Source organism: Pyrgilauda ruficollis, unplaced genomic scaffold, assembly GCF_017590135.1.
Source record: "Pyrgilauda ruficollis isolate IOZ18807 unplaced genomic scaffold, ASM1759013v1 scaffold159, whole genome shotgun sequence".
Lineage (NCBI taxonomy): Eukaryota > Metazoa > Chordata > Aves > Passeriformes > Passeridae > Pyrgilauda > Pyrgilauda ruficollis.
Genome location: NW_024514654.1, coordinates 207,899 through 234,938, shown reverse-complemented (window position 1 = coordinate 234,938; position 27,040 = coordinate 207,899). Strand labels below are relative to the sequence as shown.

Below are 27,040 nucleotides of genomic sequence, written 5' to 3'. Positions count from 1 at the left end.
GAACTGCTCTCCAAGTTTTGAGCTGCTGGTAAAGTTTTCTTTGCCTGTGCGGGGCCCAATTTCAACAGCTTGAGCTGAATAATAATGGGGGGCTCTGTTTGGAGCAGTTTTTACAGGAGGGCTGTAAAGGCTTTGAAGCCTTGCTGAGGGGCAGGGAATGAGCTGAGTGTTTGCTTCCCTGCAGTAGGTACAGGTAGAAGCAGGTCATTCCTGCCAATGGAAAAATCCACCTTTTCTGAGAATTGTGGTGCTCTTCACTTTTTCAAAGGAAATTTTAAAGATTTTTGCCTTAGGAGAAACCAAATGCATATTTCATGCAAACCTCCAGATTTTGTTGGATCACCTAGGAAACAACTCTCTCTCTTTATTTTCTTTGGAATAAGGCTTTTCTTCCCACTTTTCCCTTGTCATTTGTGGCACCAGGCTCCATTGACAGGATCATCTCTTTCAAAGGCCGCTGCCCTGCAGTGCCCAGAGGCCACTGACAGAGACCTTAAAAACTTCCTTGAAGATTTTTCAGCTCTAGGCCAGATCTTCATTTCCCCCACGAGCTTGTCAGGAAGCTAAATTAAGACTGATTCACATTTGGATCAACAAGATATAAATACAGAATGCCCAGAAGGTGCAGAGAACACAATGCTGGGAAGGGCTGTTCTCCGGGAGGGAATGAGCTCTAGCTGAGAACAGAAGGCCTGTCCTTACTCCTACAAGCCCAGTAGTGCTATTTGCACTGGTGTGTGAGTCCCTTCTGTGCCTGCTCCCCAGTGGGACAGTTTTTACTTTAACCCACAGCAGGTATTATTTACACAAATGCACTGTAGCATTTACACAAATGCACGAGGCACCTGGAGCCTCTTTTGCTTGGAAAAAGCTGGAAGGACATGAGAATTTGCTCCTCAGTTTAGATGAGCTGCTGGGCCTCTCCTTTGGTACATTTCTTTAGCTGAATTTTAATACTAAAACCAGCAGAGAGCTATGAGAAAGCAGTGGTATTCAAACCATGCCTGTAGAACTCCCACAATATTCTATTGGCTTGGAATGTTTGGGGGGCTGGTCAGCAGGGGCTGAAGGTGAGTCCAGATGTGCCAGAGGCCAAGGACACCTGGCTTGGATCAGCAATAGTGTGGCAGCAGGAGCAGGACAGTGACTGTCCCCTGAGCTGGCACTACTGGGGCACATCCAGTCCTGGGGTCAGTCTGGGCACCTCATGATGAGAAGGACACCAAGGGGCTGGGGGTGTCCAGGGCAGGGAACAGAGCTGGGAAGGGGCTGGAGCCCCAGGAGGGGCTGAGGGAGCTGGGAAGGGGCTCAGCCTGGAGCAAAGGAGGCTCAGGGGGCCCTTGTGGCTCTGCACAACTCCTGACAGGAGGGGACAGCCGGGGGGTCGGGCTGTGCTCCAGGGAACAGGGACAGGAGGAGAGGGAACGGCCTCAGGCTGGGCCAGGGCAGGCTGGATTGGAGATCAGGGAAAATTTCTTCACTGAAAGAGTGGTCAGGCATCGGTGCAGCTGCTCAGGGCACTGGTGAAGTCCCCATCCCTGGGGGCATGTGGCACCTGGGGACAGGAATCAGTGGCAGCCTTGGCAGTGCTGGAGGAACAATTGGGCTTCATGATCTCAGAGGGCTTTTCCAGCCTTTCTGACTGTGAAAGCTGAGTGTGCTTCCCATCTCTGCTTCCCAGGCAGCAGCCACAGGACCTCCTGCCCTGGGGTGGCTCTGGTGTCACAGCACCAGAAATCTGCTCCCTTTGTCACCAGGGGCTGGGGTGGGACAGCAGCCAGGCAGGGTCATGGCAGTGCCCAGGGAGTGTTCACTGTGTCAGACTCTGCAGACAAATCACAGCGAATCAATGCCCCCAGCATTGATCTGAGCTCTGAGGGGCAGATCCAACCCCAGGGACTGGACTTAGGTTCAGCTCCCAGGACCTGGAGCTGAGGAACTGGTGCTGCTCTGCTCCAGCACCCAACATGTGGCACCAGGCACTCCTAACCTACTTTCTCAGGGCCATTCAGTGTTTTGTAGCCTTTAGGCTTTTTTCTCCCATTCATCACCTTCCTAAAATAATCCTGGTTACTCAGCATCTCTTCCTGTGAGATTTCCCAGGCCCTCAATCGTGTTCTTCACCTTCTCTGAACCACCAGAGTCTCCTTCACACTCACTACCCTGGTCCTGCACGGGCTGTTCCAGGTGAACCCATGGCTCCCAGGACATTATTCCCATGTTATTCCTTGTCTGTGCCAACATTCTGCTTTTTCTGAGCTGCCTCATGTCTTTGTGCCAAGATCTCTCCAGAGCTGTCTGAAATCATCCTCGGTTGCTTTTTCTGAGTCAGTGTCGTTAATGTAAAGCTGTCACAGAGCTTCCCAATTTGCATTTTTTGCCTTTATCCGCTCTGAACTTTGTCTCTCTGCTGCCTCCTGACTGAGGATATTTAAGTTCTCCCGTTGTCTCCTGATTTCACCCTGGAAAATCCTATTTATGCTCATCCTCTTCGTCACGTCTTACCCTTGTCTCCCCTTCTCAGTTGATTAATAAATATCTCAGTGACTCTGATACACCCATGACTCTGGTTTTGCCTCAGTGAAAAACAATTTCTACTTTGTGTCCTACTTAGGCACTTCCAACAAACCTTTGCAGCCTGCCTGGTGAGTGTTTAGTGCTGAGGGGCATCCACCAGCCTGGGTGAGGTGTAGCTGCTGCAGGTGCTCATCAGGAGGAGAAGGTCCAGGGAGAGCTCAGAGCCCCCTGCAGGGCCTAAAGGGGCTCCAGAAGAGCTGGAGAGGAACTGGGAACAAGGGATGGAGGGACAGGGCACAGACCAAGGATGGCCCAAAACCTCAGGTCTGGACTGTGCCAGCCCCTGGTGCAGCCTGGCTCTGCAGGGCAGAGGTTCTCCATGGGACCTTTGGGGTCCCCAAGGTTCATGGATAATGCAGCCTGGGCTCCACTTGGACAGGGCTTGAATGCGGCTGGGGGAAGCATCTGCCCTTGGTTTGAGTGAATACTGGAATTTCCCAGGGTGCCACAGCTCTGCTGGATGACTGAGAATGTTGCTCCTCTGTCTGTATAATGGGATTACAGGGACCATGTTCCCTGTTCAGTGGTCCAAGGTCCAAGGAGAAAACCTGTTTGGGAACTGTGTGGGTTTGGGGTATTTTTGTGTGAGTTTTGGCTGTTTGTGACTTCAGGGTGATTGTTGTGTGACTTTGGGGTATTTTTGTACAAGTTTGGGGCATTTTGAGTGAGTTTGCACTGAGCACTGCAGTTTCATTTTCTGTATTCCTGCAGTGATCAGTGGGACTGACAAGGTGTTTCTGTGCAGGTGAATCGCTTTAACAAGGTGGAGGACAGGGCCATTTTCATCACTGACAGACACCTGTACAAGATGGACCCCATGAAGCAGTACAAGGTGATGAAGACCATCCCCCTCTACAACGTGAGTACAGCACTGGGGATCCTCATCTGGGGCTCTTTCAGGGCAGTGTCTTTACTCTGTAGCTCCATTTTCATATCCATAAAATGGAAAAAGTCCTTGGGTTGCAGTTTCTGATGTATTTAATGTCTTTATAACAGTCATAGTGCAGTTATTGCAACACTAAAAATCAGGGTGGGATTGTTGGGGTGTCCTGGGCAGGACCAGGGGTTGGACTGGATGATCCTGGTGGGTCCTTTCCAACTCAGGGTAGGATATTCCATGGTTCTATGATTCTGTGATCATATTAGCTTTTAATTTTGGTGCACAAAATAAAAGCTAAACCCCAAACTGTCTCTTAGCCTTCTCTGCTCCCTCCCTGTTTCAGTTTGCTTTGCTGTGTGCAGGATCCTGGCCCTGGCAGGGGTTGGCATTTCACAGCAGGTTATGGCACTGTTCCTGTGTTTCTGAGGGCTTGTCTGATCCTTCAGGTTGTGCTTGAATTTATTTATTTATATTTTTTTAATATTTTTCATGTTTAATGTAAATCTTACCAAAGCTAAACTCAGAATTACGGTGAGGTCTGGCCTTGGGGGGTAGCAGGGTGGAGCTGCCAGGCTCCACAGGATTATCAGGGGTGGAAGGGGTGGGCAGCACCTCAGCTTTGCTCCCCAGCATCCTGGAGCAGGGAATCAGCTGAGTCTCCCTCAGCCTGGGGTGACAGTGCTCTGGTTATCTCCAACCTCCAGATTCTGCCTGGCTGCTGGGAAATGCCCTGCATGGATGGATTTACTGGGATGTTTGCATTTGGAGAAATGACAGACCTGGCATTTCTGTATTGCTGGGAGGGCAGGGACAGGATTAGGGTGAGGGTGAAATCTCATCTGCAGATGTGGAGGGGATGATTAGCTCTGGCTGCATCCGTAATGTTGGGTTTAGAGTCTCCTCCTGCCCTCCTTGCTGGGCACCCAGCACAGCCTATCCCTGGAGTAGCTACTCCCAGTAGGAATCCTGGTGCAGCAGGCAGTGTCTCCATGGCAGTGCCTCTTGTTTTGAAAGGAAGCTGCTGTTCTGTCCCAGTACTGGTGTCTCTGTGCTCAGAGGGGCTGGCAGCACATCCTGCTGTGTGCCCATGTAAACCAGGGTGCAGACACCCCCAGCCTGGTGAAAACCAGGGTACAGACACCCCCAGCCTCCCAGCAGAGTTCAGACACCCCCACACTCACAGCCTTTTAGCAGAGGGGTTTTCCACACCTGATTTTCCAGGTGTTCCCAGACAGGTGTTTTTTGGTGATGTGGACAAGGCAGGATTTTGTCCATCAGGATTTCTCACTATTGGTTTCTCCACCCTTACCTTAACCAGAGTGTCCAGGTCACTGAAATTCACTGAGTGTAGGACTAATGAGAGATAAATCTGTGTTTATCACAGGTTTAGAACAATGTCTGTTTTACCTGTGTGCCTGATGGGTATAAAGGTACAGACTGTACATTTACAGCAGCACAAAACCAGATCATTGGTCACCTGAACATTTCCCTCTGAAATCCTTAATGCCTTAAACATTAGAGCTGAGCAAGTCAGGTACAATGTCAGGTTACTCGTAGAATATCTGTTACTAAGAAATGTCAGTAATTGTTGCTTTTTCATCAATAAAAGGAGTGTCTAAAATAGAATATCCATTCCTACAGAGAGCCCTAGGCTCTGTAGTGGTCCTGTGTTGGCTATTTTGGCTGTATTTTGGCTCAGTGGTGGTTGTTTTTTTGGCTCAATGTGTGTTGTATTTTTGGCTGTATTTTGGCTCTGTGTTGGTCATGTGGCTGATTTGCAGTTCCTCAGGACAAGAGCAGTTAATGGTCTGTGCAGGTAGGTCTCTTGCTCTGAGAATTCTCACATTTCTGCAGCTATAAATCAGTTTTATTGGTAGATCTGCAGTTATTCCCTTCAGTAACCTACCACAGGGAATCTTAGCCAGACAGTTTCTTTGACCTGAGCAGGAGTCCTTGAGATTCCAGGGGTCCTGGAGTGCTTGGCACAGGAGGGAAGGGTCCAGGAGGTCCTCTGCTGACCCATACAGGTTGTCAAGGTAACATTCCAGGATGGAAATTTGATTAAACCAAGGTTTGGTAGATTCTGTGGTGTAAAATTCCAGCTCTGCTCACAGCCTCTCCCGGTACTTGCTCCTCCTGCCCTGTGTTCTGGGGAGGAGCCCCAGCCCTGCCTGGGCTGCTCTGGGACTGGGCACTGATCCTGCTGGTGGATCCAGAGCCCCCTGAGCTGTAGGAAGGGGAGGAGAATTTGGGGTGTCTTTGATTTATACACAGGACACAAAATATTTCATAGAATAATGGGACTGAATTTGGATTGGAAGGGATCTTAAAAATGATCCAGTGCCATGGGCAGGGACACCTTCCACTGTCCCAGGCTGCTCCAAGCCCCATCCAGCCTGGCCTTGGGCACTGCCAGGGATCCAGGGGCAGCCACAGCTGCTCTGGGCATCCTGTGCCAGGGCCTCCCCATCCTCACAGGGAAGAATTTTTTCCTAATACCCAATCTAAACCTACTCCCTTCCAGTTCAAAGTCACTCCATTTGTATTTCTCTTGCCAGGATTTCTCAGATTTAACTCTGGCAAACAGTCAATCCTGTTGAGCAGTTGTTTGTTCCTTGTTGTAGTTATGTTTTATATTTGTTACCTAATGTTTATATTTGTGTTGTTTTTCCACCTCTGAGTTTCCTTGAACACTCTCCCCATTTTTCTGTGCCTCCTTTCATGGAAGGAAGCCCTTCCACCATGTGAGGGATGCAGTGGAAGGAGCTGATCAGTGATACAGAAATTCCTTCATTTTTGGGACAATGAGCAATGGTTTGAAATGCTGTGAAAGTTTTTTGAGGACAAATGGACAATAATGACACCAGTAGTGATGTGTACCCATGGAGCAGCCCTGTCCTACCTTTGATGAGTGTTCTCTGGGAAGAGGGATGGTCCTTCCCATGCCCAGGGCTGGAATCCTCTGCCTGATCCATCTGCTGCTCCCTGTCAGCCTTTCAGAAGTGCCCTGCCAACACAGCAGCATCCTCAGGGGTGGTGTTTCCATGGAGATCTCACTGGAGACAGTCAGCTGATAGCTGCTACACACACAAACTTGTTTTCAGCTGAGGCAATTGCTCCCCATCTCCCAGGGCCGGGTTTGCCTGGCCATCCATGGATGGAGTCTCTCCTGTCCCTGCACAGTGCCAGGCTCTGCACTGGGACAGGGGAAAGGGCTGGGAACTAAGCCAGGTTTGGTTTGCCTTAGATGGAAGGAAGGAATTTTTTACAGGATGGGCAGGCCCTGGCACAGGGTGCCCAGAGCAGCTGGGGCTGCCCCTGGATTCTGGCAATGCCCAAGGCCAGGCTGGGCAGTGGGGCTTGGAGCAGCCTGGGACAGTGGAAGGTGTCCTTGCCATGGCAGGGGTGGCACTGGGTGATCCTTAAGGTCCCTTCCACCCAAACCATCCCATGGCTCTGGATGAGGAATGTGCCATTCTCTACACAACCTGACAAACAGCAGTTTCCCTGTCAGCCCTGCTGGTTTCTCCGTGTGGAGATGCTGCTTTGGGGGAATTCTCTGGGTGGATTTTTCAGCTGCCAGCACTCTGGCATTGTCTCAGAGTACCAATACACAGTGACCTTCTTGTTTTTACCTGAATTAAAACCAAACAGGTACTGGCTGAGAGGAATGAAAAGGCACCCAAGCAGCAGAAAGGCTCTAGCAGCCACATCTCCCCTACAGTGGTGAACATAATAAAGGATGTTCTGCAGAAGCTGAGGATTTTTTCCTGCTCTTCAAGCAGGGCCAATATTAGTGTTGGTAAATACTGAGATAAGCACCTTCTCTGAAATGATTTCTTTTGTGCTGCATTTATTCACTCAGAGTCTTGTAGGGAGGGGTGAAATGGGAAGATTTTGAAGGGCTCTTGGCCTCCTAACAGGGTTCTGTTGAATAATTAATGTTTAAATTGCCTTTTCAAATCCGACACTGCGACTTGTTCATCTTTCACACTCGCTGCACATTTAAAACCTTGATGGCAGCAGTCCCTGTGGTGCTATTGTGCTCACAGGAGGGTATTTAAGCATGCAAATTAATTTTAAGGGACACTATAAAGCCAGGCAGCTGTCAATTCCTGTGCATGAGGTGGAGCTTGTTGGGAAAGCATTTCATAACCCCAAAATAGCCTGAACAGGGAATAAACTCCACCTGTGCTGGTGCAACTGGTAGCAGGAGGGCCCTGCCTGGGGTTCCAGGACCAGCAGCTGCTGTCCTTCATTCCTGGGGTGACAAACCAACAAAACCCCAGGGGCTGGACCTTGTGTGGAGTCTGGTCCCCAAAATAGGGCACAGACCACGCTGCTGGACTGGGCTGGGCTTTTCTGGGATGGCTGAGGCATCCAGAGCTGCTGGAGCAGCTTCCTTGGACATAACACATCATGAGCAAACCCAGGGAGCAGCCTGAGCCCCCCTGGGATCCCTGGGCTGGCAGGAATTAGGATTCTCCAGCTGGATTGGGGACACAAGAGCCTTTTCCCCTAAACAAGGGAATAATGAGACTGTCCTTTCAACAAAATGCTTTATGGGTGCCTCTCACTTGTAGGGGAATGAGACTTCCCTCTGCAAATTCCTGGATGGCTCAAAGGAGCCCTTTAATGGACAGGGAAAGTCCTCTGTGTTCTCTCTGCACATCCTTTCATCTTTCTTGTTTTATTTTGTTTGATTTCATTATATTCTATTTACTTTATTCTATTTATTTTGTCCCATGTATTATATTCTGTGTATTTTATCCCATTTACTATTCTATTTATTTTTGTCTATTTTCCTTTCTCCTTTTCTGCTTTGCTGTACTTGCTTCTTGAGGCTTTTTTTGCCCTCTTTTCTCTGTTTCCCCGGCACAGATCCTTTTCTTGCTTTCTCTAATATTCATCTGAGTAACCTGTGCTCCCAGATTGCCCCTCCTAAAAATTCCCTTTTTTTCCTTTGTGAGATGATGACAAAGCTTTTGATGAGCCAAGTGCAGTTACTTAACAGACAAAAAGAAAATGCCAGAAAATAAAATACCCAAACCAAACCCTTGCACCTTTTTATTTTGTCAGAAGAGGCAGACCTTAATCCATCCCTGGACATGGGAATCATTGTGGCTTTGCAGGGTTTGTGACTCAAATTCTTTCTAAATTCTTGTTATCTGCAAATCACAGTGGCACAGAGTTATTCAGGTTGAAAAAGCCCTTTAAAATCATCAAGTCCAGCAGCAGCACCACCAAATCACATCCCCAGTGCCACATCCCCACATTTATTTGACACTTCCAGGGATGGAGACTCCACCCCTGCCCTGGGCAGCTGTGCCAGGGCTGAACACCTTTCAGTGAAGCAATTCTCCCAGGATCACACCTGACCCTCCCCTGGCACAGCCTGAGGCCATCAGACACCTTTGGCTTCCCAGAGTTGTGGGTTTGGAGAGGCTGTTGGGCAGAATCCTGATGAGGGTGGGATTCAGTGGTGTCATCCAGGGGAGCTTTTGGGGAGAGCTTTTACCTGGGGCTGCTGGAAGAGCAGCTGGTGCCATCCTTGGTGGGTGCCCTGGGGAGGGACAGGGGCACAGCAGTGACACAGGGACTGCTGGGGAGGGACAGGGGCACAGCAGTGACACAGGGACTGCCTGAGCAGGGACAGGGGCACAGCAGTGACACAGGGACTGCTGGGGAGGGACAGGGGTACAGCAGGAACACAGGGACTGCCTGAGCAGGGACAGGGGCACAGCAGTGACACAGGGAGTGCTGGGGAGGGACAGGGGCACAGCAGTAACACAGGGACTGCCTGAGCAGGGACAGGGGCACAGCAGTGACACAGGGAGTGCCTGAGCAGGGACAGGGGCACAGCAGTGACACAGGGAGTGCTGGGAGCCATCCATGCTGGGTGGGGACTCTCCCTCACACCTCCCAGGCTGCTGAATTCCACAGAGCTGCTGTTGTTTCTGCTTGCTCAGCTCCTGGGGGGACACCCACCCACTGCCACCCCTCAGCTCCCTGGTGGAGGTTGGGAGCGTCCTGGAGAGGAGAGAATCAGCCTGGCAGTGGCAAAGGCACAGGGAATCATGGAATCATGGAATGGTTTGGGTTGGAAGCACCTCAAAGCCCATCCAGTGCCACCCTTGCTGTGGGCAGGGACACCTTCCACTGTTCCAGGCTGCTCCAAGCCCCGTCCAGCCTTGCCTGAGACATTTCCAGGGATGGGGCATCAACATTTTTGTATCAGCACAGCCAACCTTGTTCTCCTTTTCTCTCCTCAGCTGGTGGGGCTGAGTGTCTCCAATGGGAAGGACCAGCTGGTGGTGTTCCACACCAAAGACAACAAAGATCTCATCGTTTGTCTCTTCAGCAATGACTCCTCCAGCGACAGCAGGATCGGGGAGCTCGTGGGAGTCCTGGCCAGTCACTTCAAGAGGTCAGTGCTGGGGCTGGGGCTGCTGGACACCCAAAGTGGAGATCATCCCTGGAGTCACTGTGGTACTTCACTGCAGCCCTGGGATACCACAGTGACTTTTCTTCCTGGCATTTTTGGGACACACTTTTACCTGCAACACTTGGTTGCCCCTTCTGCCTTCCCTGTATGTGTGTGACAGCCACAGGTGTTTGGGGGACAAACATCACTGAAGGTGCACTTGGGGTGTGTCACAATGGCTCCTGAGGGCTTCTGACAGCCAAACTCTTCATATTTAAAATTAAGATCGAGCTTTTCTTTGCTCAGATTGATCCCTGCCCCAGTACCATAAATCACCAGCAGGTGATTTATTGCTTGAGCAATAAATCATTGCTGTGCAGTCATCTCTGCTCCCTGAAGTCTGTCTCTCTTGTAAATCCCTGAGCCAAAGCAGGTGATTGTGTATGGTGACTGGGTATCTGGGATTGAGCTCCTGGGGCAGCAGGAGTCACCTGGATCCCAGGAGTGAATTCCAGGCTGCCCACACCAGCACCAGGCACAGAAAGGAACTCCAGGGAGAAACAGGGTGTGGAGTGAGCAGATCTTTGTGTTGTTCCCTGGCTGCTCCAGAGGAGATTGCCGAGAGGAATGATGCTGCTCAGCACACGCAGCCTTGGCTTTGCTGTTCACAAGCTCCACAGAACTGAGAGAGCCTTTACAGGTAAATCTTCACACAGAGCCGTGAGTGACAGGAAAATGACAGGGAATTTTGGTCACTTTAGGTCCCTGGGTATTTTTCCATGAATTCAAGAAGACTGTGCTGGTCCAGCCCCCTCTCACCATCACGGTGTGCAGTTCAGGACTGGCCCTGCTTCTTTAGGCAGGGGCTGAGTCCATTGGAGATGAATTCTCAGCATTGGTGTGACTTGTTTGGGGAAATTCAGTGCTGCAAAGCAACAGAAAACATTCTCTGGTTTTGCTTTTACCTAAATTTCATTTCATGTCAAAGGCAGCTGCTCTTGCAGGCTCAGGAGATTCTGTAAAGCAATGCACTTTGGGAATCCTGGAAGTCCCTGGAGTTCTTCCATCCAGCATCACCTTCAGGTGGCTGATGCTCCTTAGGGCCTTGCCAGTTCTATGGTGTGGGGACAGGCTGTGACACTGTTGATGACACTCCAGCTCCTGTGTTCAGTGTCCAGTTACCCAAAATTGCTTTTACTTTTGCCTGGATGGGTCCCCCAAGCAGCAGCCCTTGTGTCACCTCCCCCACTCAGCCTGAGGCAGAGGTGCTTCATTTTACAAAGGATGTTGTGACCATCAGCCTGAAACATTGCACCCTTCTCCTAAAGGTGGGAACTGCTGATTTCCAGTTCCTTACACTGATTTTAACAATGACATTTCTATCTTTAAAAAGAATTCAGTTTAATCCAATCCCTGCCTGTAGGAGAATAGCAGTTAAATATATTTATGTGCTGATCAGCTCCACTTAACACAATATTAGTATTATTTTAGTGCTTTAAATGACAAATCTCAGGACAGTTGCGTAAATGGGAGAGCTGCTGCAGAAGCCCATTTTTCTCCAACATCCAAGAAGAGTTCTTGGATGAAGGGCAATGCACAGGACAACTTGCATTTAGTTTCCCAAATATATAAATGTCACGGTTTCCCTCTACAAAACAATATCTGTAAATCACAACATTCAGGAATGTATTCATGTTTTCCATCACTTTCCATTTTCCTAGCATCAAAAACTCCTGTCAGTGAACGGGATTAGCTGAGCCTGTGCTGGGGAGGCACCGGGGGAATTCCTCATTAGCCAGGATTAGCTGCAGGTCGTGTGCCTTGCCGGGGGTCGCGTTTCTCTGCCCTGCCTGAGGAGGTGCTTACTGTGAGCTAAGGCTGGAGCCAGCAGGAAAATCTCCAGCCTGAAAGTTCAGTTGCTTGGAAGATCCCACCCATGGTGGGGTTTAAGAGCTCTGCTCTACCCAGGGTGTGGGAGCAGCTCCTGTGAGTTCTGGGGCTCGCTCTGAACATTAAAAGCAGTTTCCAGCCATCCCAGCACCCGTCCTGAATCCCTGCTGAGAGGTTGTGGCAGGGCTGAGGTGTCCCAGGCACCTGTGGTTGTGTGGGTGGTGGTAGGTAATGATCCTTTAACTGTGTGTGATAAAATCATGTGAGTTCAGTGCCATGCTGTGGTGTAGGAAGGGGGAGGAGGAGGCTGCTGGTGTCAGCTGAGCTGAGGACACCCAAACCTTCTCATCCAGATGCTTTCTATCAGGTTTTATTTTTTATTCCAAACTCTTTCAACTGGGAATTTCAGTGCTGACCCATCTGTTTGGGAATTTTGGACATTTTCAGCAAGAAATAGCTTGGACATTTTAGAACAATTATAGAGGTGACATCTCTCGATGCTGCATTCTGCAGCTGCTTTTGGACACAAAGGCCCAAAACCAAAAACATTTGGGAATGTTTTGCCTGAGTTCACATTTCTTTGCATCACCCATGAAAGCTTCATGAAGCTGTGTCTTTTAAAAGTTATTCCTGGTAGGAATTGTCTTACTTTGAGATTGTGGTTCACAAATAAGTGTTTATACAGGAGAAAACTAACATGAGGCTGCTGTGAGCTGTGACATTTTTAGTGAGTTAACAGGAGCTCAAGTCACGCTTCTACTGAGTCAGCTGGATTTGGGGTTTTTTACAATGCAGCTGAATTCCCAGTGGAAATTATGGGAAGCTGGATGAGGTGTTGATGTTGTGGCCACAGAAAGTTCATGTCTGCTTGCAAAGCAGTGTGCAGTGTCCATGAGCCTGAGCTCCCCTGGGAGTTTCCTGGCTGTCTCCACCTCAGGGATGGGCATCTCCTGCCAGAGCCCAGGAGAGCTGGGAGGATCCAGTGGTGCCTTGCAGGAGCAGGTGTGTGAAATCTGGGTCATGTTTCTGCCCTTGGTGCCCAGCAGGAAGCAGAGGTGCTGTGCAGGAGCTCAGAGCTCAGTGCTCTCATCCTTGGTGTGCCAAGGCAGGGAGCAGCTCCTGGGAGCTCTGAGTGTGGTCACAGCCTTCCTGCCTGAGGAGAGGGGTGGGTGTGGAAGGGAAGGATTATATTTCCATTTCCATTTTACATCTTCACAGCTCCTCAGGCTCTAGAGGATGTCTGGAGTCAGCAGTGCAGGGCACTGAGGGCTTCCTGGGTGCCCTTCACCTGAGATGACCAGCTGTGGTCTCCTCCCCGTGCTCCCACCTGTGAGGGGTCCTCCCTGTGTGGCTGATCTGAGCCCTGGGGGTGCTCAGGTGTCCCCAGGGAAGGTGCCCAAGGCCCATTCTGTTCCCAGGGGTCATTCCCTGCCCTCTGGGAGCAGGCAGGGGTTGTTCTGCCTGGCTGCCCACGTGTTGGGATCAGGGAGTTGCTGCCCTGCTCTCCAGTGCTTTCTGTTCCCTAATCCCTACATTGTGTGAGCCACAGCCCTTGGGTTCTTTCCAGGATTCCTGGGGGGAAGGGGGAGTTAAAAGAGCAGTCAAAAGCAATCCCTGCAGAACTCCAGCAGAAAATCACTTGCCTGAGGATAATTTTATATTTTCCATTGTGCTGTGGGACCTGTCAGCCAATTTTTAATCATTAGTGTGCCCTGGATTCATTTTCCTTAGTTCTGGGCCTTACCCTGAAGCGTTGGCTCAGCTACTGATGGAGCAGGAATTCACCCAGGGGGATCTCACACTGCCCCAGGGGCTGTGGCTCCAGGTCCTTCCCCACACAGGGCTCCTGGTGGTCCCCAGGTCCTGGAAGATCACATTCCCCCTGTCCCTTCCTCCTGCCCTAGGTGCTGGCCCTGTGCTGCATCCCTGCATTTCACTGCATGAGGGAGGTGGCAGCAATTCCTTTGGTTGGGGAAGTAGAAAGGTTTGGGTGTTGGATTTAGTGTCACTATAACACAGGAATGTGGCTGGGCAGGTGGAATTTATACAGAAATTGTATATGTAAATTGGGGAAAATCCATGTGTATACACATGGCACATATCCCAGAATCCTGGGGTGGCTTGGGCTGAAAGGGACCTCAAAGTCCATCTAGTGCCACCCCTGCCATGGCAGGGACACCTCCCACTGTCCCAGGTGGCTCCAAGCCTCATCCAGCCTGGCCTTGGGCACTGCCAGGGATCCAGGGGCAGCCACAGCTGCTCTGGGCACCCTGTGCCAGGGCCCAGAATATCTGCAAGAATTGGGGAAAACCAGGAAAAATATGTTCATATTTATGTAAAATGTAGGAAATTCTGTGTACATACATCTGTGTACAGTGGTGCAAAAAAACCTGGGAGAAATCTGTGTGTGCCCTCAGATTTCAAACCAGCTGAGACAGGCCCAGGTTTCCCAGGCTTCCGTTCCAAGCCAGACTTGCCTGGGGAAGCACATCCCAAAACACCTCTGTGGTTCCCTCAGCACATGGGGACACAACTGGGATGAAAACTTTTTCTGCTGAATTCTGAGCAGAGCAGGAGCCTGGGAGGGGAGAAGCAGGGTCACACCTCAGTGGGATCACCAGAGGCTGCTCATCCCTTGGGGTGGGTGTAGGGAAACCCAAAGCTGAGCTGGGGCTGGAGGAGACACCTCAGGACATTCAGAAAAGCCTTTTTTAGGGGGAAAAAGAGCACTTTGCTTCCCTGGCATGCAAAGCTTCAGCCACAGAACTGGAACTGCTCCAATGTGGGGATGGGGAGTTGTGCCCCTCACGCCCTGCGCTGCAGAGCCACTGTCAGGTAAATCCTCCCAGAACTGCAGCAGTCTGGGCATGTTGGATCTCTTTGGTACAAAGAGAACTCAGAGATGTTTTTTCTTGGTGTTTTGCTCTTTGCACCAGTGGTGGCAAACAGAGCTTTTGCAAACACAGAGAAGTGTGAGGGTGGAAGTGCTGCCATTATCTCAGAGATGCTGTTTGAGGGGATGCTCTGGAGCTGAGCAGTGATTTTGTAATTTAGTGTGAGTGCAGAGGGGTTTGGCAGGGAGATGGAGACAAACACCCCATAAATACCCATTTTCAGCCCACTGTGAGAGAGTAGGAGCATTTGGTACATTTTTGGTCCTGTCTGTAAACAAAGCCAGGGGAGATTCCACTTGGGGTGATTTTGATTGTTTAGGAAAAAAATGCTCAGCTCAGTGATGAGCCTGGTCTGGGACACAAATAATTTGATTAAAATAGATTCAAGATTTTTTATTTGGGTTTTTTTTCCACTGCTGTGGAGAACCAAACCTTTGCCTCAGACCCAGGAATCAGGTGATCAGGGGTTAAATCTTCAATTTGTTATATAAAGATACTTTTTCCTATCAAAACTGGGCTGATTTTAATCAGTTTAAGATTGTTCCTTCCTTTTAAAGCTATTTAGCTTTCTCTGGTAGAAACCTTGATTAACTACTGAGATTTGGGGAGCTAAGCCAGCATCTTGTGTAGCCAGGGGAGGGGACCGTGGGGACATAAGTGATGGAATTTGGGGACAAAGGAAGGAGGAGGAGCCCAAACTGGTTCAGGAGAACAGGAACACAGCTCCCAAAGCCTCTCCCCAAGGAAATAACCATGTCTTGGGGCAGAGCCTGCCCTCAGGGGAGGGGTGGCATCCCTGGCATAACAATCTGAAATTGAGCTTTGAGGAGATCCCTGAGTTGATGGGGGCTCCATAATTTTTAATCATAATCCATTTTTAGGTGAATTCTGCTGGATTTTGGGGAGAGCCTGAACCCCCAGGTAGCAGCTTTTAAGCTCCAAGTGCTTGACCCTGCAGAAGGGCAGTGGCAAAGGGAAAACAGTTTCCTTATACAAAATAAATGGGGAAATAAACAAACTGGAAAGATTGGCCTAATTCTCTTGGCTTGCCTTTGTGACTTCAAAAAAATTTCTAGGCTTTAGCTGAGATTTCCCTTTGATTTCTGGTGTTTATAAAGTTGGACAGAGCTTGGAGCCACCTGGGACAGTGGAAGGTGTCCCTGCCTGTGGCACTGGGTGGTCCTGAGGGTCCCTCCCACCCAAACCATTCCATGGTTCCCCAGTCATCAGCTCTGGTAGTTCCTCTGTCCACCTCACAGTTGTAACTTGGGTTAAGAAATGAGTTTTCCTTGGGAAAACAAATGAAAGATTTGTTGTTTTAAGTGGCTCCAGGGCATGGAGAGGTGGAATTACAGCACTCTGCTGAGACTGTCTGTGGTTTAATTCTTTTACATCCTGGAAAACTCTTGATGCAACTTTTCCCAAACACTTGTCCTGTGGGATGGGAACTCATTAAGAAGGGGTTCATTCCCTTCCTTAAAACTCATCTCCCACTGCTGCTGCTGCTCACCCTCCATCTCTGAGTGGGTTCCTGGCCAGGGAGGCCTCCCCAGCTCGCATTCCTGTAGAAAAGTATTTCTTTTGTTACACTTCACAATGTCTTCCTGACATGGAAAAATATATTTGTCTCCCTCAGTGTTGGATTAAGCCTTTTTCTGACCCAGAGATGGGGCAACTGAGAGGTGTTTTAGAAACTTTATTCTATTTTCAGTCTCATGTGAAGGGTGAGACAGTACAGATGTTATAATTCACACTATTACGATGAAGAAGTAACTATTTTAAAATTACAATACACTATAATTGTTTCTTAGCTTATCAGTTTTTGCTGTAAATGCCTTAAAGCAAATCATCTAAAATTACCCCTCATGAATTTTAATACAATGCATCTTTCACAGTTCTATTTCTCCAAAGTATCCAGTCTTATTTACAAAGTCACCCTTTGAAACTTGTTTCTAGTTCCATTTCTCTCTCAGCACTGTCTGTCCTGTTCCATGGCATTTCTAAGTCAGCATTTCTTATCTCAAAGTTTGCACACAGATACATTCTATATAAACCTTCTATCAGACTTTAAGAATTTTCTGCACATTAATTTCCCACACCTCAGTCCTGGATTTGTGACACTGAGAACACAATGAGCTCAAGGGAAGGGTTTGGGCTCTCCCCAGGCTGATGAGTTTCTGTGAATCCTTTATTTGAGTTCAGGCCTCTGCATCTAAAAGTCAATTCTTGTGTCTGATAACATAAATAGTAACAATTAATTGTGTTTCATGGTCTTTCTTCGAGTCCAGAGAGGTTTGTTGGTCAGTTTTCCTTCCCTAATCTGCCTGTGCCCTGCCACCATTGTGTGTCAGCACCAATTCTGTACAAAACCTCTGGAAAGTGGATTCAGTTTTATTCCTTTTTATCCTTTATTCCAGCAGCCCTGTGTAACTTTGGTGCTTTCTCTTCTCTGAGCAGCTCCTGGGTGCTAAAGCTCCATGTCCAGGGTCCTCCTGGGAGGGAGCTCTTGGTAAAAATGAACCTCTTGGGGCTTGAGGTGCTGAAGATTGATATTCCCATGGTGTCCCTTGGGGTTTCCTGGAATTATTCTGTGTTCAGGAATCTTCCCCAGGGCACTTAAAAGTCCAGGATTACTTTGGGAATTTGGACCCAGGTTTCCTCAGTAACTATAATTCCTGGGAAATAGATCTCCAGTGACCCAGAAATCCTCTTGAGTGACCAGAGGTGCTCTCCAGTGTCCCAAGGTGCTCCCCAGAGATGCAGAAGTCCCCTCCAGTGGCCACAGGTGCCCTCCAGCCCACCACCCCAGTGTAATACTGTACAGATGATGTTTGTTCTCACTGACCTTTTGCAGAGTCTTTGAGTTTCCCAGTTCATTCGCTGGCTCCAGCTAAAGGATCTGCTGGGTTAAACAGGTGAATCCTTTCCATCCTTGGACAAGCTAAAGCACCTAGTTTTCATCCAGGGTGAAACTGGATTTTTTGTGGTCTGGGGGGAAAAAACAGCATTGAGACTGTCAGAAGAGGTGAGCCAGTCCTGGAGAAGAAAACTCAAAGCCATCCTCCTCCTCCTCCTCGCTCAGGTTTCAGAAGCCTCAGACCCCTAAATATGAACATTTTATTTTTAGAGCCCTCAGCATTTTCTGTATCATTTTATGAGGCTCTGTCCACCTCCCTGCTCTCCTTGAGACATTTATGATCAGAAAGCAATTCAGGCAATCAGCCCTGAGGATCTGGAATTCCTGCATCCTACATCCCACAGCCACCCTTCCCAATCCCCCTTCCCTTTTGGTGCTGGAACTGGGGGTTTCCTTCAGCACAGGCACTGATGTGGGAATAGGAAAATGGAAGTTTCTCATATTACAGACTTCTTCCTTATCTGCCTCTGGGCTCTGCTCAGTGTACTCATTATCACAAATTATTATGTTCAATCTTGAGCCACAGCTCTTAGTGCTCATTCAACACTTGGAAAGTTTGACACGAAAAGTTTGACATGAATCCACACGTTTTCTTTTCCTGGAAATGTTCAGAAACCCTGTGGGTGTGGCACTGCAGTGATGAACAGGGTGCTGGAGTGACAGTTGGACTTGATGATCTTAAAGGTCTTTTCCAGCTTTAATGATTCTGTGATTCCATGAACCATCACCCTGCCCCCGTTAAAACCTGACAGAAGCAGAAAGCAGCTCCTAAAAAGTGTTGGATGGTACAAACATAGCCCCAACTCCTCTGCTGCATCCCCTGCTCCATCCCTGGCATCATCCTGGAGCCTCCCTGGGCTCTCTGCAGGAGCTCCAGATCTCTCCTGTGCTGGGCTCTCCAAGTGGGCTCCCATCTGAGCAGGGCAGAGGGGACAATCCCTGTCCCCTGGTGCCCAGGGGTCAGCCCAGGACAGGGTTTCTGGGCAGGGCTGTCACAGTTGAGGTGGCCTCAATACCCAGAGTGTCACCATACAATTTCAGAAAGCTTCAGCCCATACAGAGCAACATCCTGTCCCATCAGAAGGCTTCAGGCATCTGTCCTTGTTCTTTAGCCCAACCTTTTGTACCCTCACGCTCATGCGGTGCCCCTGTGTGCCCTCTGTTCCCTGGGTGGTTGCTCAGCACACCAGGGCACTCTCTGGCTCACTGCTGTCAGTGCTGCTCACCTGTCCTGCACAGCTGTGCCCCTGGGGATGAGGCTGGGCCACAGCCCCCTCCCAGTCACCCCAAACTGTGCCCACCCAGGGCCGTGCCCGGCCGTGCCCCCCAGCCCCGGGCGGGCTCCGTGTGCGGCTGCAGCACTGGGGGTGTCCATGGTGCTGATCCTGCCTTGGTTCCTTCTCCAGCCCTGCTCCGAGCCTCTCCCTGCCTGAGCAGAGGGCACAGCCTGGGCTGGCACAGCCTGGCTGCCCCAGCAGCTGTCCTGGCACACGAGCTGGGCACTGGGAACAGCCCAAAGCTCAGCCACAGAGAGACTGGATGTGCTGGGTTGGTTTGAGGAGGGGGTTGAGGTTTGTGCCATGTGCCCTCGTGGCAGGGCAGAGGGATAAGGAGAGGGATGTGGAGCTCCTGGAGAGGGAGAACACCCCTGGCTGCAGCCTGGGTGTGCAGCCCTGAGCTGCTGCTGCTGCAAACAGCCCCTGGGGACACAAAACAGACACAGACGGGTTTTGGTGTCAGCACAAAGCTCCCAACCTGTGCGGCTTCTGCTGAGCTCGGTGCTCAGCACCTCTGCTCCCGGTGCTGGGATCCCAGCCCAGGCTGTTCCTGGTCCTCCCTGCGCTCTGGGGAGGGGCTGGGCTGGGCTGGCAGCACCAGGAGCTGCTCACAAAGCTTCAGGCACCAAAAATGCCTCCTGGGTGATGCTAAAACATTACCAGGAGTTGTGCAGCCCCTTTGTTCCCAGCCCCTTTGTTTCCCACCTTGTTTTCCCACCTTGCCTCTCATTATTCCCAGTAAAGGTCTTGGTGTGCTCCATGGGCCAGAGCCTGAGCCAAGCTTAGCAAAAGCTTTGCCTTTAACTGCACTCCTTCAGTTTGGGGAGGGCTCTCAGTGTCAGTCCCAAAGAGGTTTCTGTAAAAAGGAGGACAGCAATGGTTTTCAAGGCCTGAATATTTTTCGGGACATGGACATTTAATAAAATAAAGAGGATCATAGCTTGGTCATGTTATAAGGAAAACATGCATTTTTCTCTTTAATATTAAAGGGAATATTAAATGTTGATACTGATAAATATATTAGATATGTGATCAAGCCATTTTTTACATTCTTACATAAAACAAAGTATTGTGAAAATGCACATTAACAAAGCTTTCCTGCTCTTTTACTCTGTGGCATCTTCAGCGTAGCCAAAACTGCTCTTTTCAGTTTCCTTTCCTCCCATTCTCCTCTGGCTCAGCTCATTGCATCTCCTGCACTCAGATTTGAGTTGTTCTGCAAAAGGCATTTCTGTGACTGCTCTGTCAGAAATCATTGGGATCCCAGAAAATTTTTCTATTTAATGACTTCAATCTATTTAGTGATTCTAATTAGTGATTTTTCACATAACTCAAATGTTATGCTTAGAGAGGAGGTTTGGGGTTGCGTTTTTTGAGGATGTTTGGAGGATCTCACTGATAAAATCTGAATGTGCTGAAGACCCTGAGCTTGGGGCTTGGCATTTTTGGAAATGTCTGAGGACCTTTTTAATCAGATACTAAATATTTGGCAATAAAATTGGCTCCCAACAATTCCTTCTGAAACTAAGATCAAATAAATTAGAATTTAAACATGCCTGCATTGGAAAAAAAACAAGGAAAAACTGTTTATTGCTTGACAGATTTTAGAGCTTTTATTTTGTTTTTTGCAAGATACAGAACTCAATCTGTGAGTTAAAAGTTAAAGCTTGTACAGTAAAGCAGGCTGGAGAAAACTCATGTTCCTGGTGTAAAACTGAAGTAGATCAACTCAATCCACTGAGCCTGGAGTGTTGCTCTCCTTATAAATCCTCCTACACCAGGTTGTCATTTTTTACCCAAATTTCTGAGTGTGTTTGATCCATGGCTCTCCTCTTTCCCCTTTGCTCTGCCAAATTCCTAAATTAAGCTGTGTTGGGTTTTTGATGTAATACAAGAAAGATTTGCATAAGTGCAGCTATGGTAATTTTGTGGTGAGTTTTAATGTGTTGGCTTCATTTCAACCCTTCAGATCCTTAAATCACTTTTGATTAGCTGTCGCTTAAACATTGCTTTTTTCCCCGTTTTGAAAACAGATGCATTGAGGATGAGCTGAGGTGAATTTCGTGTAAATCTGCTTTGTTGCTGGAGTCAGGCTGAGAGCCTTTGCTCCTGCCCAGAGCTGGGTGCTGGGTATAATATTTATTATCCAAATGGGATGGTTTAGTGCTGAATTGAGAGGAAAGAAAACAGAGGGGAGTGCTGGTGTGGAAAACCCAATTTTCTTCCCCCAAATAAAGAAACTTTTTACACTGAGGGTGGGCAGGCCCTGGCACAGGGTGCCCAGAGCAGCTGTGGCTGCCCCTGGATCCCTGGCAGTGCCCAAGGCCAGGTTGGGCACTGGGGCTTGGAGCAGCCTGGGACAGTGGGAGGTGTCCCTGCCATGGCAGGGAGGGCACTGGAGAGACTTTAAGGTCCCTTCCAATCCTGGGATTCTGGGATAAATCCCACTCAGAGGAGGCAGCTGGAGTCTGGGCTCCTCTCCCCACCAGATGTGGTGGCAGGATCCTGATGGTGCTGCTGTTCCCATCCCAGGAAAGCTCTGGGAGTTGTGTTATTCCCAGTTTCTGTGTCATGCTGGGCTCTGAGCTCTGGGATCCCTTCCAGGTGCTTTAAAAAAAAATATATATTCCATGGTGGAAAATGTCACCTGAAAGGATCTGGCCTGGAAAAGTGCTGAGGCACCAGGCTGAGGGCAGGGCAGGGCTGGGAGTGATCCCAGTGCCAGCCTGGGCATCCTCAACACTGGGGCTTGGAGGGAGTGGGGGACCCTCCCTCCCTCCCTCCCTCCCAAACCCCACTGTAGGACTGGACAGTCACTGGTGTGGGTGCTTTGACGTTGATTTCTTCAGCAAAAAGGTCCTGAGAGGTGGGAGAAGGAATCTGAAAGGAAAGAGGATAATGCTCTGATCCCATTAAATCCCTGGGCCTTAAAATCCCAGCTTGCATTTCCCCATTGTCCTCATCCTTCCTCTGAGCACCCAGTTCCATGCTGGGGGCCTGGGAGCTGCTCTGTGTGCTGCTGCTGCTGATCCCAGGAGCACACAGCTGCTTTCAGGAGGCTGCCACACATTTTCCCTGGAATTCTGCCCACCTCGCTGCTGTTCCATCAGTTCTTTCCTTCTCCAGCATTTCCCTTGGTTAAGGGCCCCAGTGACTGACAGCAAACAAAAAACAACAACAGAAAAAGCTCCATCGTGATCATATTTACTGGTGACCTACTTAAAATGCTCTTTCCTCCTGCTCTGGTGTGTGCTGCAGTGCTGCTGGCTCGAGTCTCCAGGGAATTGCTGCTGGAATGATAATGAATGCACAACGTGGCCCCTCGCTTCTTTAACTGGAGTCTCTCAAAGACATGGTTTATTTTTTATTGCATCATTTAGACTTCCTTTTTCTCCCCCACTTGTGATGTATTATTCCCATTTTTGGTCTCCCTGCTTCGTGCTCTGACTGCAGGCAGAGCTATTGTTTGAAGTGATGCCATTAAATCATGGGATGCCTTCATCTTTTGATAATGTTTCTGTTTGTTTTTCAGGAAAATTAGGCTTTTAGCTTTCTCCTGGAGAGTCTGGGCTGTGTTGTCAAAGGCTTGTGTTGAACATATTTTTTTTTTCTGGTGAAAATACTCTAGCAGAGGTGATTATTTATTTAACAAACGCTTTACACCTGCTTTGGTACATTTTTGCAGGGTTGTTGTAAATGGGTTTGCAGTGCAGGATGGGAAGTCATCAGCATTTTGCATATTCATGGAATCATGGAATGGTTTGGGAGGGGAGGGAATTTAAAGCCCATCCAAGCCTGGGACAGTGGGAGGTGTGGACACCTCCCACTGTCCCAGGCTGCTCCAGCCCCAATGCCCAGCCTGGCCTTGGGCACTGCCAGGGATCCAGGGGCAGCCACAGCTGCTCTGGGCACCCTGTGCCAGGGCCTGCCCACCCTGCCAGGGAACAATTCCTAATTCCCAATCTCCCATCCATGCCTGCCCTCTGGCAGTGGGAGCCATTCCCTATGTCCTGTCCCTCCATCCCTTGTCCCCAGTCCCTCTCCAGCTCTCCTGGAGCCCCTTCAGGCCCTGCCAGGGGCTCTGAGCTCTCCCTGGAGCTTCTCCTCTCCAGGTGAGCACCCCCAGCTCTGCCAGCCTGGCTCCAGAGGGGCTCCAGCCCTCAGAGCATATTTGTGGTCTCATCTGGACTTGCTACAACTTTTTAATTGCACCTCTCAAGTCTGCCTGGTTTTCTTCTTTACCAATTCATTCAGAGGAAGGTTTGGATGTTCCTTCTCACTCCCCAGCGCCCTGCACTGCTGTGGTTGGGGAGGATGGGGCTGTGTGTGCTGTAATTTGTGAATTTAGGATTGAGTGTGTCCATGGAATGGTAAATTAATTGTACCTTTGCAAAGAATATTATGCCCCATCTCTGGAAGTGCCCCAAGCCAGGCTGGATGGGGCTTGGAGCAGCCTGGGACAGTGGAAGGTGTCCCTGCCATGGCAGGGGTGGCACTGGATGGGCTTTAAGGTCCCTCCCAACCCAAACCATTCCATGGTTTTGTAATTCCATGAATATCAGGATGTAGGAATCCACTGAAGCCATGGATAAGGGATCACACCTGAAATATTCTTTTCTGGTGACTATGAATCCTTCTGGGCTCATACCCCAGTCACATAGAGCAGGCTGTGTTTCCATGCCAGCCTGAATTCCCTGACCTCAAATCCAAACAGAATTCCTAAGCACATGGATAAAAATGCATAAAATAAACTCTGCCTCCTGTCTTCTGCATTTCCTGGCCCCCCAAGAACTGTGTTATTAGAGCAGTGCCCTGGGCTTAGGTGTAAATAACAAACTCAGCTTCTTGAAGTCCATAGGGTCACAGATTCAGGCTGGGAAAGCCCTCCAAGACCTGAGTCCAGCTGTTCCCCAGCACTGCCAAGGCCACCACTGACCCCTGTCCCCAGGTGCCACATCCACGGGGCTTTTAAACCTCTCCCTGGATGGGGACTCCAGCCCTGCCCTGGGCAGCCTGTCCAGATAATTCTCCAGATAACTGAGATAATTCCTGTTTTCTGAGCAAACACTTTTGCACTGGGGGCTATTTTCACAGGCTGCCCAGAGGATGGGAGGTGCTGAGGGAACATTTGCCACCCTCTGCCAGCCAGCTCTGGGGTTACTGCCCTGTGCTCCCTTCCCAGGGCAGGACTTTGCTCTGTGCTGTCCCCACAGAGGTGACAGTAATCATGGAGGAGGCAGGACAAGAGGGAATGAGCTCCACTGTAAAACCACTCAGGATCTGTGGAAATTCATTCAGCCTCTGCCTCCAAATGAGGCTGTAAGGAATGTTTAGTTCTCCTCTGAGAGGTGAGGAGGAGCTGTCAGGAGCACAAACATGGGAACAGCCCAGTGCTGCTTCGGGAGGAGGAACTCATCCCTGGTGTCCCCTCAGTCCATGGCCACAGTGTCCCCTCCAGCTGGGATAACTCCAGGTGGTGGCTGAGCTTTGTAAAGTGAGTTTGGAGCCTTTGGAATGGGTGTTACTGCCTTCCTAGGGAAACTGGGATGTGAGTGCTGTTCTCAGGCATGACAGTCCTCACCCCCCATCCCTCCCAAAACACAGAAGGAAACTGGGATTGACTGGAAGAGCTGCCAGAGAAGCTCTTGCCACAAAATGTGGCTCACTGGGAGGAAGTTGGGGTTACAGAGAGGAATATTGTCTGTCCAGGTGTGTGTCCCTGGCAGCTCATCTGGGAACAGTAAACAGAATATTTAGAAGGATACAGAGCAAGCAGGGGAAGGAAACCACAACAGTGTTGTTGTCCAGAGAATCTTGGTCACACTCAGTGGATTTTAGTGCCACCATGTCCACATGTCCCAGCTGTCCATGAGCTCCAGTGGCTGATTCCACCTCACAGAGCACCCAGAGCCTGTTCCTCAGTTTCAGACATTGATCAGGGCTTGTGTCTTGTCTCCTCATCTGCTTTCATTTCACTTCATCCACCAGAGCCTGTGGTATAAATTAATATTCCCAGGCCAGAGGGTGCCTTGCATAAAGCATTTTTACATCCAAATGGCCCCATACATCCTGTAACAGAGCTGTGATTCATGGGCTGTTACATGGCAAGGCTGAGGTGAAGCCAGCTGACTAATTTACACTGAGTAATTAGACTCTGAATTAAATGCACAAAAGATGATTCCTTTTTTCCCTTTGTGCTTTTCCTTGTGTGAACTCAGAGGAGCTGATACTGGTGAAGGAAAGGTGTTTTTCATTCTGCATCACCCCAGCCTGGCATCTGCTGGCTGCCTGAAGGGCAGTTATGGGAGATTCACGGGGGTGGCTCCACCCTGTGCCACCCTCCTGGGAGTGTTCAGGGGCCGGGCTCCCTTCCAGAAATCCCAGTTTGCACCAGGCCTTGGGGACCCTTCCTTCACCCTGTGCTTGTGTCTGCAGGGATGGAGCACTCTGACAGTGATGTTTCCTTGAAGCACAGGTAGAGAGCGGCCAAGCAATAAAATAATCTGTGCTGATCATGGGTCAGGGAATGGTTTGGGTGGGAAGGCACCTCAAAGCCCACCCAGTGCCACCCCTGCCATGGCAGGGACACCTTCCATTATCCCAGGGGGCACCAAGCCTGGTCCAGCCTGGCCTTGGGCACTGCCAGGGATCCAGGGGCAGCCCCAGCTGCTCTGGGCACTCTCAGACCCCCTCAGTCCCCCCAGCCCTGATCCCCTGGCCCAGGAGTTGTTCCTTTGCTCCTGTCCTCATGGAGATGCTGATGGGAACAGATGTGCAGAAGCTGAGCTGTGGATCCAGCAGGATCTGGGCTGTCACCTCCTCCATGCCAGGGGGACAGGTCCACCCAGGCTGCTGGTGACCCCCCCTGCTTGTGTCCAGCCCTTGCCTGGGGGTTCCAGCCTGGCCAAGGGATGGGTCCCAGTCCTGCTGCATCCCCAGAGAAGCTGCAGGGGCTGCACTGTCCTGCCCAGGCAGGAGGGTCCTTCCCCACCCTGCAGGGTGGGACTGCAGGGATTTCCTGGGGGTCCTCAGCACCAGGGTCAGCAGGGGGACACTGGACCCCATCCATTGGATGGCTTGGTGCCATCTCCAGCTGCAATCTCCAAACCCCCAGCCCAGTCTCCCCAGCCAGCCCTGCTATTTTTAGCTTGGTTTCCCAGGGAAACAGAGCTTTATGTGGCTGCTGTATCCTGAGATTTGACAGTGAGGGAGAGAGGTAGTAAAGATCATTCTCTGTGAGGCTTTTTTTGTGAAAATGGCTTGTTTTGATTAAAGAGACAAGCCCTGAAATCCTCAGCCATCCAGGGGGCAGCCAGCCCCTGGGCAGTCACTGCCTTCCTCAGCCCTCCAAGAATTATCCCACATGGAAAAGGAAAGGGTGCTGAGGAACAGGGCAGGAGTATCAGGAGTTGTTTTTTGGGGTTATTTATTTTTTGGGAAAGCACAGAGTAGTCCTTCCTCCACTCAAGAGCATCTCATGGGATGCTCTTCATGCTCAACATAAAAGATGTTTCTGTGGAGCCTCCAGTCATGTGCAGGATCCAGCAGCATCTGCTGAGTGGATCCTTTGCCTTTTTTTTTTTTTTTTTTTTTTTTGATGGAAAAGAGGAAAGCAAAGATCTTTTGGTGCTGGAACCCAGTGACCCTGGCCTGCCGCAAACTTTCCAGCCCCACACACACACTTGGGCTTGGTGTTCACATCCAAACTCAGGTGGTGACATTTCCTTCCCAGGAACTTTTGAAGGGAATAAAATGGGCGATTAAAACACTTACTGATAAATTTGTCACCTCAAAGACCAGCACATGTTATGTTTTGCCTTGCTCAGTATCAGCTGGAGAGTGAGGCAGGACAGGATCCTCTTTTCCAGAGCCAGGGAACATAAGGCAGGCATGACTTGTGTAAAGTGGGGTTTGAGTGGCTTGAACCAGGGGAGGTGATTTTTAGATCCCTTGTGGTGTGTCAGGAATCTGCCCAGGGCTGTAGGTGGGACCTGCAGGAGCCTCCTGCCCCTCTGCAGTGACAGCTGGGGACAAGGGGTATCTCCAGGGTCTCTGAAATGTCACCACAGCTCTGTGTTCAGGACCTTCATTCCACACCCACCTTCAAACCAGAGCAGGAGATGTCTGCAGCAGCTGAGCAGGTCCCACTTTGGGCCAGGTGGGATAGGGGTGCCAATTCCC

General features: G+C 49.9%; 1 protein-coding gene across 2 annotated transcripts in view; it reads left to right on the top strand.

The window, feature by feature from the left end:
* The window catches only part of MYO1D (myosin ID), a 152,749-nt gene that overhangs the window by 87,776 nt on the left and 37,933 nt on the right, over positions 1 to 27,040 (top strand). The window contains exons 20-22 of one of the 2 annotated variants that reach the window (XM_041461978.1): positions 3,323 to 3,436; positions 9,730 to 9,884; positions 22,118 to 22,560. In XM_041461978.1, coding sequence (XP_041317912.1) covers positions 3,323 to 3,436; positions 9,730 to 9,884; positions 22,118 to 22,193 — 345 coding nt within the window. In that variant the 3' untranslated portion in view covers positions 22,194 to 22,560. Of the gene's footprint in view, positions 1 to 3,322; positions 3,437 to 9,729; positions 9,885 to 22,117; positions 22,561 to 27,040 lie in introns of those variants that run through there. The other variant, XM_041461977.1, reaches the window with a different exon arrangement.